At 44.7% G+C, this 17,606-nt stretch overlaps 1 protein-coding gene across 6 annotated transcripts in view; it reads right to left on the reverse strand.

The window, feature by feature from the left end:
• The window catches only part of LOC143997680 (microtubule-actin cross-linking factor 1, isoforms 6/7-like), a 214,700-nt gene that overhangs the window by 81,718 nt on the left and 115,376 nt on the right, over positions 1-17,606 (reverse strand). For all 6 annotated transcript variants that reach the window (XM_077493431.1, XM_077493430.1, XM_077493427.1 and 3 more), the window contains exons 17-21: positions 16,867-16,968; positions 5,195-5,335; positions 4,811-4,966; positions 2,312-2,509; positions 733-861 (exon numbers count right to left, since the gene is read on the reverse strand). In XM_077493431.1, the coding sequence (XP_077349557.1) occupies positions 733-861; positions 2,312-2,509; positions 4,811-4,966; positions 5,195-5,335; positions 16,867-16,968 (726 nt within the window). The remainder of the gene's footprint in view (positions 1-732; positions 862-2,311; positions 2,510-4,810; positions 4,967-5,194; positions 5,336-16,866; positions 16,969-17,606) is intronic.

The following is a 17,606-nucleotide window of genomic DNA, read 5'->3' on the forward strand; positions in this document are numbered from 1 at the left end:
GAGGAGATACAGCAAAGTGCTGCAGACAAAGACAATGCAGCAGAGTGCAGGGGAAAGGGAGAACACAGCATAGTGCAGGAGGCAGAGGAAATTTGGCAGAGTACATGATGCAGAGGAAATATGACTGAGTGCAGGAGGAAGAGGAAATACAGCAGAATGTGTGAAGTAATGAAATTCCTGCAGAGTGCAGGAAGCTGAGGTGATACAGCAAACTGCAGGATGCAGATAAAATATTGCAGGAGGCACTGCAAATACAATAGAAGGTAGAGGATATACAGCTTACTGCAGAAGGCAGTGTGAAGAAGGAAGAGGGAATGCTGCAGAGTGCATGGGCAAACAGAGATAGAATAGAGTGCAGGAGGCAGAGGAAACACAGCAAGGTGTAGAGAAAGAGAGAACACAGCATAGTGCAGGAGGCAGAGGGGATTTGGCAGAGTGCTGAAGGCAGAAGAAATACAGCAGAATGCAGGAGGAAGGGGAAATGCAGCAGAGTACAGAAAGCATAGGAAAGACAATTCAGTGCAGGAGGATATGGAATATGGTGAGGAGCAGGAAACAGTGAATACAGCAGAGTTGCAGGAGACTGAAGGTATACAATATAGTGCAGGAGCCAAAGCAAATACAGTAAAGTGGCGAAGACAGAGAAAAGCATAGTGCAGAAGGAAATAGAGTATCATGATGGAGGAGAGAAGAAAGGACACTTAGGGCATGCTGTAGAAGAGGTCCACTCACCAGGTGTTTGGTCAGAGCGTCTCGGGTGGATTCCGGATGCCCCCACACAGGTTTGCAGAAGGACAGACGGGCCTCCACCTCTTCCAGCCACTGTAGTAGATCGGTGACCTCCAGAGCGACATCTTGCACCTTTGAGAAGGGAGACATGGGTCACCAAATGAGCTAAACCTTGTTCAGAGCCATAAGCGCATAAATGATATAGTAGCAAGGAATATCCACAATATATATTTAGAAAAAATGTATGAGCAAGAAGCAACCTTTGCTCTGACGATGAATGCTGTTGCAAGGCTCTTCACTTTTAGCAAAACACTCATCCCTACTTAGTGCTCCCATATTTTATGTCACTGGATTAAGCAAAACCAGAACTAAGTGATATTTCCCCAGCAAAAAGCTAAATAATGGGATGGTCAGACGGGGCAAATATCAAAAAGAGACAAACAGATTTAGTACCTGGGGATCAGGCCAAGTCACAAAGCAGAAAACCCCTCTGTCTTTTTCACCCCCGCCCCTATATCTGTCACCCCGTCTCTCTCTGTCACCCCTCTGTCTCTTTCTGTCACCCCCCTCACTCTCTCTGTCACCCCCACATATATGCAGTTTCTGACAGTCTCTTGTGCCATGTCCACAGTCTCTTGAGACATGTATGCAGTTTCTGACAGTCCCTTTGGCTATGTATGCAGTCTCTGGTCATCTGTTGTGCCATGTCCGCAGTCTCTTGAACTATGTATGCAGTCACTGACAGTCTCTTGGGCCATGTATGCATTCTCTGACAGTCTCTTGGGCCATGTATGCATTCTCTGACAGTCTCTTGGGCCATGTATGCATTCTCTGACAGTCTCTTGGGCCATGTATGCATTCTCTGACAGTCTCTTGGGCCATGTATGCATTCTCTGACAGTCTCTTGGGCCATGTATGCATTCTCTGACAGTCTCTTGGGCCATGTATGCATTCTCTGACAGTCTCTTGGGCCATGTTCGCAGTCTGACAGCCTCTTGGGCCATGTCCGCAGTCTCTGACAGTCTATTGGGCCATGTCCACAGTGTCTGACAGTCTCTTGGGCCATGTATGCATTCTCTGACAGTCTCTTGGGCCATGTATGCATTCTCTGACAGTCTCTTGGGCCATGTTCGCAGTCTGACAGTCTATTGGGCCATGTCCGCAGTCTCTGACCATCACCTGTACTACATCTGCAGTCTATGACCGTGATAATGTGATAATGACATTGTCGAAAAGGGTCAGAGCATGGGTGACCTTAAAATGATGCCCCTCCCTGAAAAAAGTTCTGCGGGCGCCCATGCAGGCAGGATCTCTAAGTAGAGATAAATAAAAGAAAAGAAAACAAATGCAGCCTCCACATCTACAGACTGGAAGCTGCAATGTGTTACATTTACGTTCTTGGGTTTAGATACACTTTTTGGGGTCACCTATACTATTCTTGAAGAAGACAGACTGGTGGGCGTTTTTAACTCATCCTTTAATACGCTCCTCTAAAAGATCATAATGCAGCGAATCATGAGGAATTAGTTGGCATGTAATCTTTGTGGTTTATTTTTTGGTCTTTTGGCGGCTTATCTATTACCCTGCTGAGGTCATTCTCCAGCTCCAGCTGTCGTCTCTCCGTCTCGCTCCGAACAAACTCCCACCGCTGCGCCAGTTCGCTCAGCTTGGCCTGAAGGGCCTCCGCCCCGTCCCCGAGAGAGGTCAGCAAGATCGCCCGCCCGGCTTCATCCACCGACTCCACTGTGCGGGTGTGAGACAGGACATCATTCCGCAGGACCTGCAGGGGGCGACATACAAGAACTGATATATGCAGAAAAACAGGGGAGCGGGGGATAGTTATTAAAGGTTGATTTTTTTTTTGATTTTTTTTTTATGTAGTGCTTATAATTTTTCACCCTTTTGGAATTTAGAAAGCAGCTTTCAGAGGTTTCTCTGCTCACAACCTTCCCTTCAGTCATGCACAGTTGTACCGGCTCCTCTCCTGGACTGAAGTTGCTTACTCACAATGTGCATTAGAAGCTTCAGCAAGTCAGATAGACCCCGCCTCATTTCCGGGCTGGAGGACATCCAGCATCATCTAGCTCTCTCCTCCCTAGCCTGACTGTAACTGGCCCACCCCTTTCATTCATCAGATTTCAGATCTTTCACTCATGGATGTTCAGCGTCATATGTGGGCGTTTCCTGGGTCAATCTGCATGCAAACTCCTCTAAACTGCTTGTATCAGGACTGCGGCTGCTAAGAGGAGTACCAAGACACGACACTGGGATATTTTCAGAAAGCTATGCACAGTACCCTGTCGGCCCCTCCCACCAGCTATGGTCTGTCTGCATTGCATAGAAACGCACAGAGACCCAGTGATGGCATCACTAGGTCTAAAATAAGGTATGTAATAAATTTATTTAAACATTTAATGTGCGTGCTGATGGGGGGAAAGGCGGTGTGGGGGGAATCACAGGAGGCAAAATAATAGCAGATTACTCATCAGCTTTAATAGTAATCGAGCAAAAAGATATATGTGACTTTGAAACTTTGTGAAGATTTCAGATTTTTTTTGTCACTGAAAATGTCCACTTGTGAGTAGTAGAGGGGTGCCTGGTAAGCTGTGGCTGGGGTCTCCACACGTTTCAGTATGAGAGCCACATTGTGGATCTTACAAATATTTGCAGGCCAAAAAAAAAAAACAACAGTTTTTATATGTAAGTTACCCCTTATATTCAGGAGAGCCTACTAGAGTCCCCCCCCTTAGATCCAGAAGTGCCCATCAGAGCCCTCCCTTAGACCAAGACGTGCCCATTATAGTTCCCCTTATATTCAGAAGTGGTGCCCGTCAGAGTCCCCCTTAGATCCAGAAGTACCCATCATGGCCCTCCCCCTCTTAAATCCAGGAGTGCCTATCAGAGCCCCTCTAAGTGCCCATCACTGTTCCTCATAGATTCAGAAGTGCCTATTAGAGTTCCCCTTAAATCCAAATGTGCCCATCAGAGCCCCCTTAGATCCAGAACTACCCAACACAGTTCCCTCTTAGATCCAGTAGTGCCCATCACTCCCCCCCCCTCTCTTAAATTCGGGAGTTCCCATCAGAGCCCCCTTTCACCCTTAGATCCAGAAGTGCCCATTGAAGTTCCCCTAAGATCCAGCAGTGCCCATCAGAGCCCTCCTGTAGATCCAAAACTGCCCATTACAGTTCCCTTCTTAGACCAAGATGTGCCCTTCACAGACCCCTTAGATCCAGAAGTGCCCATCCCAGTTCCCAGCTAGATTCAGAAGTGCCCATCCCAGTTCCCAGCTAGATTCAGAAGTGCCCATTAGAGTTCCCCTTTGATCCAGATGTGCCCATCAGAACACCCCTCTCCCCCTTAGATCCAGAAGTGCCCATCAAAGCCCGCCTTAGATCCAGAAGTGCTGATCAGAGACCTCCCTTAGATCCAGAGGTGATCGTCACACATCCCTTCTTAGATCCATAAGTACCCATCAGAGCCCCTCCTCTCAGATACAGAAGTGCCCATCACAGCCCCCCTTAAATCCAAGAGTGCCTATCAGAGTACTCCCTTAAATCTCAGATCCAGTAGGGCCCATTAGAGCCCTCCCCTAGATCCAAAAGTGCCCATCACAGTTCCCTACTTAGATCCAGAAGTGACCATCAGAATCCCCCCTTAGATTCCGTAGTGCCCATCAGAGCCCCCCCCCCCTTAGATCAAGTAGTGCCCATCAGGCGGACTGCGGGAGGGTCATGACTGGCTAGATAGAGACGGATAGGCCAGTCTCCATTACAAAATACAGACCGCTATCAGCCAGCTGTGGAATCGGACAGTTTCTGCGCAAAAGAAAAAATTGTAGCAGACCAGATGTGGCCCACAGGCCATAGTATGGAGGCCCATAGGCTGTAGTTATGTCCTTGCATCATATACACTTGACGGACAATTTATTAGGTATATAAAGTTTTAATACAATGCATGGAGACATGGTCAAAGCTGTGCTGAAGGCCTGAAGGCTGAAGAAGAGGTGTGCTTCATGTACAATTCTCTATTCTAACACGTTGAGGACATTGATGAATGTGGACATTCCCACTGCACTCACCTTGTGTTTGGCCAGCTCAATCTCACAGGTCTGCAGGTCAGTACAGGGCTGGCGGGGTCCCTGGAGCTGCTCCTTGGTGTGGGAGAGCCAGTTCAGGAGCTCCTCCAACTGGTTCTGGAACTGGCCCAGTCCCAGCAAGGCATCTTCCAACTGGTGCTGTGAAGACAGGGACAAGATGTATTAGAAATATGAGATCTCCCACACTTGGATCTAGTCACTGATGATCTACAAGTCCCAGCAAACTATCCGGGGCTTCTAGTATCTTACTTGATAGTTCATTACAGTCTGCCCAGCAATGAAGGAACAAAGCAGACTGAATATCATATACAGTACCTAGCTTCCTCAATGAAATGGTTCTATTAAATTAATGAATAGAATCGGCACCTGACGGTTCACAGCCTCCTCCTCCAGCCGGTCCCAGCGCTCTCTGTAGTCGCTCAGCTGCGATCCATCAGACTTGCCCAGGTTCTGGTGCCCGATGCTCTCTAGCTCCACTCGATGCTGATACAGCTCTCTCTTAAATTCCTGTTTTGAAACATATCATGAGTTATCATTAGATGGGTGAATGGTGGGCACTGCCCATGTCTGGCTCTAGATACCTGTACTGGTCTATTTCTGCAGACCCACTATGACCCCAGCTAAGTCCTCTGCAGCCTTCATAGCTACCTGCTATACACTTTTGAACCCAATTGTACCTTTCAAGTATCCTAAAAATTCTACCTTTAATCTAAAAATCAGAAAAACAGCAGTGCACTTCCTTTACCTAGGCACTCCTTTTTCTGTAGACTCATAGCTGTATATCTGCAGTGTGAGATCATCTAAAGTACTGCTGCCTCTGACTGCTAAGTCTCACCAGAGTTGGTTAAAATTTGGTGATGTCGTTATTGTGCTGTTCACTGTTCTCCTTGCTGGAGTGGAAGCTGTACCTGAGGACCTGTAGCGCAAATATTTCCCTTGATCTACTTAATTCATTCTGTGGATCTTTTCTTCCCCCCATCTATCGTTAGCCCACCAGTCACCAGATTGCCAGCGATGCACTTTTGAACCCATCTGTACCTTTCAAGTACAGTACACTGAAATTTCTACATTTTATCTGAAAAGTAGTGCACTTTCTGTGCCTAAGCACTCCGATTATTTAGCCTCATATCTATATATCTGCAGTATGAGATCATCTAAAGCACTGCTGCCTCTGAGTGCTTGTCACTGGTGATGTCCCTGCTGTGCTGCTCACTGTTCTCCTTGCTTGAGAGGAATCTGTACCTGAGGCCCTGCAGTGCACTGATCTCCCTGCTTCTGCTTCAAGCATTTAGATGTTTGCATAACTCCTCCCAAAAGCCAGCCCACTGCTTGCATCATAGCCGAGAACTCTTGAGAGAAGGTCCCCGATCATCTCTATGGTCTAAGACAGGGATCTCCAAACTTTATAAGCAAAGGGCCAGTTTACTGTCCTTCACGTTTTAGGGGGGCCGGACTGCGGCCATCAGGAGTAGAACATTTCCCAACATCAGTAGGAGTAAACAATGCCCCATTTTTGGTGACAGTGAGAAGAATTGCACCCCATAGTTGGTGTTTTTGGTAGGAATTATGCCTCATCCTTGGTCTCATTGGGCCCCATTGTTGGTGTCATTGGGAGGAATTGTGCCCCATCATTGGTGACATTGGGCCCCATCGTTAGGGTCATTGGGAGGAATTAACCCATCCTTGGGGTCACTGGACCCCATTGTTGGTGTCACTAGGAAGAATTGTGCCCCATCATTGGGGGCATTTTGCCCCCATCGTTGGTGTCATTGGGAGGAACTATGCCCCATCATTGGTGGCATTGGGCCCTATCATTGGTGTCATTGGTAGGAATTTTGCCTCATGATCGGTGTTATTTGGAGGAACTGTGCCCCTTTTTTGGTGACATATGACCAAGGGCCATATAAAGTCAAGCAAAGGTGAGTTTGGAGACTGGAAGTGATGAGCATTTTGTCATTTCTGGTGAGGGCCAAAGTAAACACTGTCAGCACGAAATAAATGTTTTTCTTGTTTTTTTTTTTTATCTCATGCTTTCAAGGGTAGAGGAGATTCATAGACCCGAGATGTTTCCATAAAAAGGACTTGTCATGTTTTAACACATGGGATGTTTATATTTCTTGTGATATAAAAGTGATCCAAAAAAAATAAATAAAGGGACAGTGTAAAAATAAAAACAAAAAATGTATAAGATAAATAATGATAAAAAAATCTTATTAAAGCAACCACCCCCCCCCCCCCTCCCCGTCCCCCAGTGAGGTATTGCCGCAAACGTTAAGCAGCCTATGGAGATTTTTAAGTATGGTAGTTTGTCACCATTCTACGAGCGTGCGCAATTTTAAAACGTGACATGTTAGGTATCTATCTGCTCAGCATGACATCATCTTTTTTATATTTTACCAAAAAATTGGGTTATATATTTTGCTTTATTGATTTATTACCATCTACTGTATCCCAACAATCACCCAACTGTAGGAGGTACAAGATGGATCCCACAAGCAAACTAAACTGGAGCCTTTTCGCTGCAGTGCCCCCCCCAGTGGCAGAAATGCATATTTCTCTTGTTTGAAAACTGCATTGAGAACGGTGTTACTTGAATTGTATTCCAGGATTTGCTTGTCTTCAGCTGGGAGAACTTGCAAGAATGTAAGAATTTATATAAATTATTCACGTTATATAGATTGAAAACCCTGTCATAGATATATTATTTATTTAAAGTAACATATTCCACATTCCTTTTTTTCTTTTCAATTTTTCCAGAAAAAAATGTAAATATGTCTTTGGGGGGGGGGGGCGACATTTTTTTCCCAAATTTTTCTGGGGTTTTTCTCCAGGCCTTCCCATCTCTAGTTTTATGTAATCTTCAGGCCCTACATGATTTAAAAAAAATGTGAGCAAAAAAAAATGTAAAAGTATCTCTAGCCCCCAAATGGTTAAAGGCCTACAATCCCAATGATTTTTGCTTGTGTGGCCGTCTGTAGTCATCACAGTCCTAGCTTAAATAGTTTGATTTTAATTTGGTTTAGTGATAAAAAAAAACCTTCACTGATTAATAAATAACTGGAAGCCCCTGCAGGTGGAAGGCCGGCTGCAATCAGAATTGTTTCTGATTGGTGGGAATTACGGCATCAGCAATGAAAGAAAACCTTACCCAAGTTCAAACTTTTAAAAGTAAATAGCCCACCTAAGAGCAAACACCATCAGAAAAGCCTCCCCGGTGCTCCTCTCTGCTTTAATTTTCACTCTGTCATTGGGATCTGACTTTCCTTGACTTGATGGCTAAGCTCCACCCAACTGTAGGAGGTACAAGATGGATCCCAACAAGCAAACGAAACTGGAGCCTTTTTGGCGCAGTGCCCCCCCTAGTGGCAGAAATTCATATTTCTCTTGTTTGAGAAGTGCATTGAGAAGTATGGTGCTACTTGAATTGTATTCCAAGATTTGTTTGTCTTCAGCTGGGAGAACTTGCAAGACTTTGTATAAAGTATTCACATTATATAGTTTGAATACCATGTCATAGCTATATTATTTATTATGTAAAGTAACATATTCCACATTAATTTTTTTTCAATTTTTCCAGAAAAAAAAACTAAATATGGCTTTGGGAAAAAAAAAAAATTTTCCCAAATTTTTCTGATTTAAAAAAAAGCAAAAAAAAATTTTAAAAGTATTTCTAGCCCCCAAATGTTTAAAGACCTACAATCCCAATGATTTTTGCTTGTGTGGCCGTCTGTAGTCGTTACAGTCCTAGCTTAATTATTTAAGGGAATTACGGAAATTACGGCATCAGCAATGAAAGAAAACCTTACCCAAGTTCAAACTTTTAAAAGAAAATAGCCCATCTAAGAGCAAACGCCATCAGAAAAGCCTCTTCAGTGCTCTTCTCTGCCTTAGGTTCACTCTGTCATTGGGTTCTGACTTTCCCTGACTTGTTGGCTAAGCTGCACCCACTGCTGCCCACCCCCCGACCATTGACAATACCTTTATTGGCCACTAAGGCCGTGTCACTGGTCACTGGAATGGCAGAGTTTGGGGCTTTAGCCATGAATCAGAAAAGTCAGTAACAAACAGAAACTAGATCAGAGAGGCGCGCAAAGTTTATGCTTGTGTTTCACCGGAGCGGATACTAAATATGCTGTAAGGAGATTCCATAATACATTGCGTTATTGATTGTTGATTCTGATTATTGCTTTTACCCTGGAGATATATTGCTTATACCAATACAGGATTGCTAATCTGTTTAAGTAATTTAGAGAAACTTTAACTTGATACAATTTTAACTTGAAAATCTATCTCATGATAGATTGCTTAATACTGAATTATCTCATGATCATGTCTATCTATTTCTGTAAAAATGTCTTTGTTTCAGGACGCATCTGTTTGTGGTTTTCCTCTCTGTACACTGTTACTGAGGCTAGACTTGGTTTTTAGGAAGTTGTGGCTGGCACGTCATGGTCAGCAGACGATAACAGAAAGTAAGAAACTATTGAACTTAAGCTTTGAAATACAGAGGTTAAGGTCACAAGACATTACAGAATAATGAGCTAAATGAATAATGTGAGCTAATGTGTATAATTTTGATTGGTCCCCAAAAATTGGGGCAGAGTCTTGTAAAAATAATATAAAAACGGCAAAACCAGAATTAAAAGATTGTAACCATTCTGCATCACAATTGTGTATGAGTCATTGGTTATCTCGCCGGCGAGGACTTCCACTGAGCCATCTCCAAGTGCCTAGGCCATAAGGAAAAGTCGGGCTACCTAACAGTTTTGGTACCAGGAGTGGGGTCTTGCGTTTGTTTGAACAGGTAAGGCACATTCTGCTCCTTTTTACCTATTTTTTGGTAACTGGTGTTGGTGCTTACCTTGTTCAAATAACCTTGTATATCCACCCACTTACATAACTGTGCCTTCGCAACGGGCTAGGCTGGCCCCTTGGGAGGTTAGAGGGGCTCGCAGGTATTTTGGGTTTTTTGAGTAGTCTGACTAGGCTGGTCTGACTGTATTGAGAGGTATATATATAATAAGTGTGTTTAAAACTCGGGAAGTATAGGATACGCCCGCAGTATAAGGAGTGGCTGAGTGGACGCCCAATCTTTTTGGGGGAAATATAGTGCACTTATAATAACATGTTGATATAATGTAAATTTGTTTGGCCATTGTATATATATATATGATTTTGCTTGTTTTTCTTTTAGGTACCACCGTAAGTATTTAGGGTGTATAGAGAATTAGAGATAAGTGTATGGTATATATATGTATGACAACTGAATGTAAAGTATTGTATTGATTTGAAGGGTTTAATTAAGGCATTACACATATATGCACTAAATGAACAACATAAATCAGGAACCCGATTGTAGTGAGATAGCGCCCGCCTGCCCACGTTGCACCTTTGGTTTACTGTTCCTTAGTGTTGACAGGACGTGGATCCTGCTAACTACTAGACCAACTGGGTTCTCATACCGACTTGGTGCAAGGGGAGTATATCCTACCACGAGGAGGGGGTTCCTATACCGAGTACTGAGGGTTAACCTTCATAGCTATATCAGCCCCACAGCAATAACAGACGAGGGGACATATTCACAGGTCAGGGAACAGATTATAGCACAAACAGGTTGCTTTCATCTCTGTCCCTGTACTAGACACACCCTACCAAGGTTATTGGATGGGGAATTCTGCAGCAACCCAGACCACGGCCAACCCATCCCCCTATGAGTATGTTAAAAACACACTACCGGGGCCACAGGTAGAACCTTTTTGGACACAGGTCAGAGAACGGTGCCAACAGCTGGGAATACATGACCCAGGACCACTAGGTCCCTGTTCAGAGGATGAATGGAAAGAGGTGGGCAAGGTGTGTCAGGTACACAAGCACTCTTATCCACCTGGGAAATGGGAAGACACCCAGTACATGAAAGATTGTTACAAAACATGGAATAAATGCTTAGCCAAGTATAAAACAAAGTATGTAACTAAAGTCCCCACAGTAAAGCCTGTAAACTCACCCACCCTATCTCAGCAACCTGAGGCACCACCACCCCCCCCTTATGTGATGGTTAAACAGGAAGATGGAACATTGGGTCCATGTCTTCAGCTGTATCCATCTTTAGACTCAGCAGTGTTGGCCACCATAGTATATGGGGCAGCTGACCAGGCACAAGTTACACGATGGGAAAACGAAAGTAGAAGCAGGAAAGAGGAAGTCCGGGCAGAAGGTATAGAAAGTAGGGAAGAAGAGAGGATTAGAAAAATGGAAAGGGAATTAGAAGAGAAGTTAAAAGAGCTTAGAGAAAGAAAGGAGGAAATAGAGCAGAAAATGTCTAGGAGGGAGAAAGAGCTGGAAGAGTATAAAAGAGAGCTGGATAAGAGGGAAGGTGAGATGAGAGAATATTCTGCGATAACTAAGGAAGAAAGGGATGGAAAGACCCTGAAAGAGGGGGAAGAGGAAGGAGTCGGGAAGTTGAGCCCCAGGGAAAAGGAATGGGAGGAGAAACAGGAAGAATTTAATAAGAGACAGCAGGTAGAGGAAGAAAGGATACAGAGGAAAAGGGAAGATTTAGAGGCATACGAAAGGATACTAGATCACGAGAAACATCAGGGGTATTTGAGCAGAAGGGTGGCATTTTTCCCTCCCTGACACCAACCCAGACTCCGCCCACCCACATAATGACAATGCAATCTTATCCCCCAGATCAGGCTTACCCACCAGACAAGGGATGCTTTAACTGTGGGGAACTGGGACACTGGAAGTCCCAATGTCCCTACAGAATTGGAACAAACGCTCAGAGAGGAAGAGGTAGGAATCTAAACACCACCCCACAACGCCTTCAGGATATCAGGTATCCTCACCCACCACAACCCCAATACCAGCCTCAGCCTCATAGACCACCCCCACGCATCCCGATGCAGTGGCCATCCGCTCGGCGGACCCCACAATAGGGATGCCAAGAGAATGTCCCGTCCCTCAGCCTTGTGTGTTATAATCCATCGTGGAAAAGTCTTCCGCAGGTACTATTGCGGGTAGACAATCACCTGATATGTCTATTATTAGATTCAGGGGCTACATTCAGTAGTTTGAATGATACCATATATGACACACCGCACTGTACTGAGGGAAACTCTATTGGCATAAATGGGACATCAATTACCCACCCCATCACTCCACCATTGCCCGTGGCTACTCCAGAAGGGCAGGTACTATGTACCCAGAGTTTTGCTGTCCTTATGGATTGTCCAGTATCTTTAATGGGGAGGGACCTACTCTCAAAACTGAATATCACCATTAAATTTGACAGAGGGGGCTCCCTCACTGCCAGCTCACCATTTTGCGATTTACATGCTCCAAAGAGACACACTTACAGGGGACTCTTTGCATCATTACCACCCACTCTAGAAACACATGCCATATGGGCAGAAAACAAAGGGAGTGTGGGTTTTATTAACTGTACACCTTACACACCACAAATGCGTCCAGACGCCAAAGTACAATATCACAAGCAATACCCCCTGCCACTCGAAAAAATTGAAGGCATCACACCATTAATCGATGATTACATAGCAAAAGGGATTCTGAAACACATTATAAGCCCCTGGAATACACCAATCTACCCTGTGAAAAAGGCGAATGGGGAGTGGAGGCTTGTACAGGACCTAAGGGCCGTCAACAAGCAGGTTATACCTCTGCCACCTTTGGTGGCAGATATTTCTTTCATCTTTTTGAAAATACCTGCTGATTCCCTTTGCTACACAGTAGTGGACCTGGCAAATGCATTTTTTAGCATCCCGATCGATGAAGGGGTATTGCCCATGTTCTCGTTCTCATGGCAATGGGGAAAAAAGGCTCAGCAGTTGACCTGGTCAAGATTACCGCAGGGGTATGTGGACAGTCCGGCAGCCTTCTCCATGGTCCTTAATGAGACAGTTAAGTCATGGACTGCTGAGCGCGGGTCGGTACTAATACAGTATGTGGACGACTTGCTCCTGTGCAGTCGATCTGCTGAAGATTGTGCGGTCGATTCCACATCTCTGTTACATCACCTGGCCAGGTCTGGCCACCTAGCATCGCGGAAGAAGATACAATGGTGTCAAAGTCAGGTAGAATACCTGGGATGCATTCTGAAGGAGGGAACCAGGCTGGTATCCCCCAAACGTGCCGCAGCCCTGCAGGCTCTCAGTCCTCCGAGAGACAAAGCAACCTTGCTGTCATTCTTGGGCGCAATCGTATATTGCCGCCAATGGATCCCAGATTGTTCATATTATGATGGCATTCTGAGGGAGGCTACCTTGTCCACCGCCCCAAAGACAATAGACTGGACAACAGAAAGGCTCCATGCTTTTCAGGCTTTGTTAAAAAGTCTGACTCAGGCCCCCGCCCTGGGATTGGTAGAATATGGCAAACCTTTTCAATTATACTGTGTGGTATCGGGGAATTCCTTTGCTGCAGTTTTAACACAGCAACATGGAACCGGGTACCGACCAGTCTCCTATCTCTCAAAAAAGTTGCCTACCCAAGTACAAGGGATGCCATCTTGTTTACAAAACCTTGCTGCTTGTGCAATGGCAGTTCAAGAAGCTAACAAGTCAGTATTAGGCCATGAGCTGACTCTCTACACTACTCATTCAGTGACTCACCTCCTGCAAAACATGAACACGCAGCATATGACAACACAAAGGCTTAGTGGGTATGAGATCACACTTCTGAATACTGATAACCTCACTCTCAAACACGCACCACCAAGTAATCCCACTGTCCGCCTTTTGCATTCTTTGCTCAGGCTGCCACGAGACCCTGATCAGAAACACAATTGTGTTGAACAGGTTGCAGCAATAACCAGCCCTCGCCCAGATCTCACTGACATTCCCCTACCAGGAGTACAGGACGTTTTCATAGATGGCAGCTGCTCCCGCCCCTCTGATGCAACATTCCTGACAGGGTACGCCATTGTCCAACTCCCTGATGTGGTGTTGGAAGCAAAAGCTTTACCACCCTCCTTGGCACAGGTAGCAGAATTGGAGGCGCTCACAAGAGCTTGCATACTTTTCTCAGATCAGGAGGTAAACATCTACACAGATAGTAGGTACGCTTTTGGGGTCACGCATGACTATGGCGTAATATGGGCAAATAGAGGATTTAGAACTGCTGACAACAAGCCAATTGCTAACTCTACGCAAATTAAAGCACTCTTGAAAGCGATTCTTCTCCCAAAGCGGATAGCGGTCATCAAGGTAAAGGCACATTCATCAAATAACAGCAGAATTTCCAAAGGAAACGCGCTGGCAGACAGGGAAGCAAAAAAGGCCGCTGCCCAATACATTGGTCAGCCAGCCCCCACAACAATGTTCTTCAAAGAACATTTTACATCACCCAATTTTAAAACCATTGTGGCACAAATACAGGGATTAGCTACAGGGGAGGATGTTTCTTTTTGGGTCAAGGATGGCTTGACCAAGGACCAAGAAGGTCTTTGGTCAAAAGAGGGGAAGATATTGGGCATACCAGAAGCAAGCAGTGTTCTCATACTTTCCTATCTCCATGGTCCAGGACATATAGGTACCACCGCCCTAACAAACATATACACAAAGTCTTTCTGTACAAACAACTTAGATCAAAACACTGACATTAACATCTATTCCCAACAGGAAATGTACGTGAAAAATCTGGTAAGTATGCTACAGGAAATGAACGAACATGTCTCTGTCACCTTTTCTCCTCTTTCCACAGAGCCGACACACCCCTTCATCCCAGGAGATCAAGTGCTAGTCAAGCAACTGGCCCACAAAAAGAGGATCGGACCAATCTACTCTGGACCTTGGAAGATAGAGAAGGTTTCCAGAACTGCTGTACTGACCGATCTAGGAAACACCTGGATCCACGCCAGCCGGCTAAAGAAGTGTCCACAGCAACCCCAGACCCCAGACCCGCCTCCAGCACCCCAGGACTCCTCTGACCAGGAACAGCAACCAGACTTGAAGGACCTTCAAGAAGGCATAAAGCAAATCTCTCTGAACGAGACAAATCCCACACCTACAGGAAGAAACGAGTAACAGAACTTTGTACACAATACCTGACAAAAATGATTTCCACTTTGTGTCAGGAAAAACATTATGCTTCTGGACATGTCTGATTCTGATAGTATTCATACCTGTTTGGTTGATAGCAAATTGTGTGTACCATCCAGAAGATTCAGGGCTATTAGAAGGCATATGTGGGAAAGCGCAGACAGCCAATGCACCACCTAGTTTAAAATATAAAAGAAGTATACACCCCACTGAACCCCCTTCAGGTTTCACCGACAGAATGTTGTTGTTAAAGTTTAAGTACAGTTATGCACAAAAGTCTGGTTTTGAGAAATGTTGGATATGCAGCAAACTCCACCCTAGTACAGCCAGAATCCCATTAATGGCCATTCCCTTAAACATCACTCCTTTCCTGAATGGAACACCCCCTATTGTTCTTGTATGCATGCTTCATGTTACTCAAATGCCTCTGCAGGAAGGGTAGCGAAGCACGTTCTGAAATCATGAAGCTGACTCCCATTCCCAGAGATCCCACTGTATGGTACGAGAGTCAGGAACATGAGGCCGGAGGATATGAATTCATGAGGCCTAAAAACAGAAAGGTAGAGAATGACCATTTCGATAATATCGAATGGTCAAAGGGAGGATTGTAAGGAGATTCCATAATACATTGCGTTATTGATTGTTGATTCTGATTATTGCTTTTACCCTGGAGATATATTGCTTATACCAATACAGGATTGCTAATCTGTTTAAGTAATTTAGAGAAACTTTAACTTGATACAATTTTAACTTGAAAATCTATCTCATGATAGATTGCTTAATACTGAATTATCTCATGATCATGTCTATCTATTTCTGTAAAAATGTCTTTGTTTCAGGACGCATCTGTTTGTGGTTTTCCTCTCTGTACACTGTTACTGAGGCTAGACTTGGTTTTTAGGAAGTTGTGGCTGGCACGTCATGGTCAGCAGACGATAACAGAAAGTAAGAAACTATTGAACTTAAGCTTTGAAATACAGAGGTTAAGGTCACAAGACATTACAGAATAATGAGCTAAATGAATAATGTGAGCTAATGTGTATAATTTTGATTGGTCCCCAAAAATTGGGGCAGAGTCTTGTAAAAATAATATAAAAACGGCAAAACCAGAATTAAAAGATTGTAACCATTCTGCATCACAATTGTGTATGAGTCATTGGTTATCTCGCCGGCGAGGACTTCCACTGAGCCATCTCCAAGTGCCTAGGCCATAAGGAAAAGTCGGGCTACCTAACATATGCTTTAGTAAATGAAGATGGAATATGTATGTACAAAACCAAATTGAATATGTTATTATGAAGTATCAGGAATGAAGAAATTCCCTTTAACTGTTTCTGAATCTAACCTGCAAAGTCATCAAATTTTGGTCCCGCCTCCTCTTAAAGGGCATTAAAACAAGAAACCGCTGCAAACCTACGCCGATCCTAGTAAGATTGTGTACATGTGAAAGCATCAGTCAATGCCATTCCTCGTGTCACGGTACTGGATCATTTTGCCCCGTCCATCAGGGCTTAATCATAAAGGTCATATGAGGGCAGGGCGAAACACGTCAGAAAAGTGTGGTCTAAAGAGCGGCATTGACTTAGGCTTTCACATGTATTGGCTCAGCTTTAGTGTTGCGTCGGTTTCTTGCTTTAATATTCACCTTTCACTGGGTGAGTCACTTTTCACACAAGCATCCCTGTAATCCTGAGCACCAGCAGGGCTTCACATGCCAGCTTGGAGCGGCACCACTAAGCACAAAGGTCCTCCTAAAGCACAATTACAATATAAACAACAATACGAATTACCTACACACGGGATTGGGTGGGGAGAAGGTGAGTTTAAGAAAATGGTAGGCATTTTATTGTAATGTACACGGCTCTACCCTGGTTCTCCACAAAGCCTGAGACAGGTGTTTAGATATTGGGGGCGGGGGGGGCTAAATATCAGGGAGGACACCACTAAAAACGAAATATCAGGATGCATTCAGTAACATACCTTTAAGTCAGACAGCTGACGCCTCACCATGTCCAAGTCTCCACCCACGAGGAACTCCTCAGATAGGCGTGACTCAGCTACAAGCAGCCAATCCTGCAGCCTCTGTGGAAAGAGAAGAGTGCAGGGAAGATATATTTATATAGAAAATATAGAGACCAGTAATCAGTTATTACAGGTATTTATAAAGTGCCAACAGTTTATGCAGCGCTTTACATACTGTACATTCATATGAATCCCTGCCCTCAAGTAGTTTACAGTCTAAGGTTCCCATCTAGCATGCATACACACCCATGCTAAGGCCAATATATAGACAAGAGCCATTTAACCTACCAGAATACCTTTGGAGTGTGGGAGGAAACCGGAGTACCCGGAGGAAACCCGCGCATGGGTGGAACATGCAAACTCCACTGCAGATAGTGTCCTGGCTGGGATCTGAAACAAGCACCTGAGTGCTGCAAGGCTACCCACTAAGCTACTGATATAAGAGAAGGAAATAATCACCCTAGACCAGTGATGGTGAACCTTGGCACCCCAGATGTTTTGGAACTACATTTCCCATGATGCTCCACTACACTGCAGAGTGCATGAGCATCATGGGAAATGTAGTTCCAAAACATCTGGGGTGCCAAGGTTTGCCATTACTGCCCTAGATGGTTGATGGTGTTAGTCTCATAATGTGCCCAGCCAATGACATCCTGACATTGGTGTCTACTCCAGGGGTAATGAATGGATTTTATCCA

This window comes from Lithobates pipiens, unplaced genomic scaffold (genome assembly GCF_037356315.1).
Source record: "Lithobates pipiens isolate NorthernLeopardFrog02 unplaced genomic scaffold, aLitPip1_a1.2 Scaffold_19, whole genome shotgun sequence".
Lineage (NCBI taxonomy): Eukaryota > Metazoa > Chordata > Amphibia > Anura > Ranidae > Lithobates > Lithobates pipiens.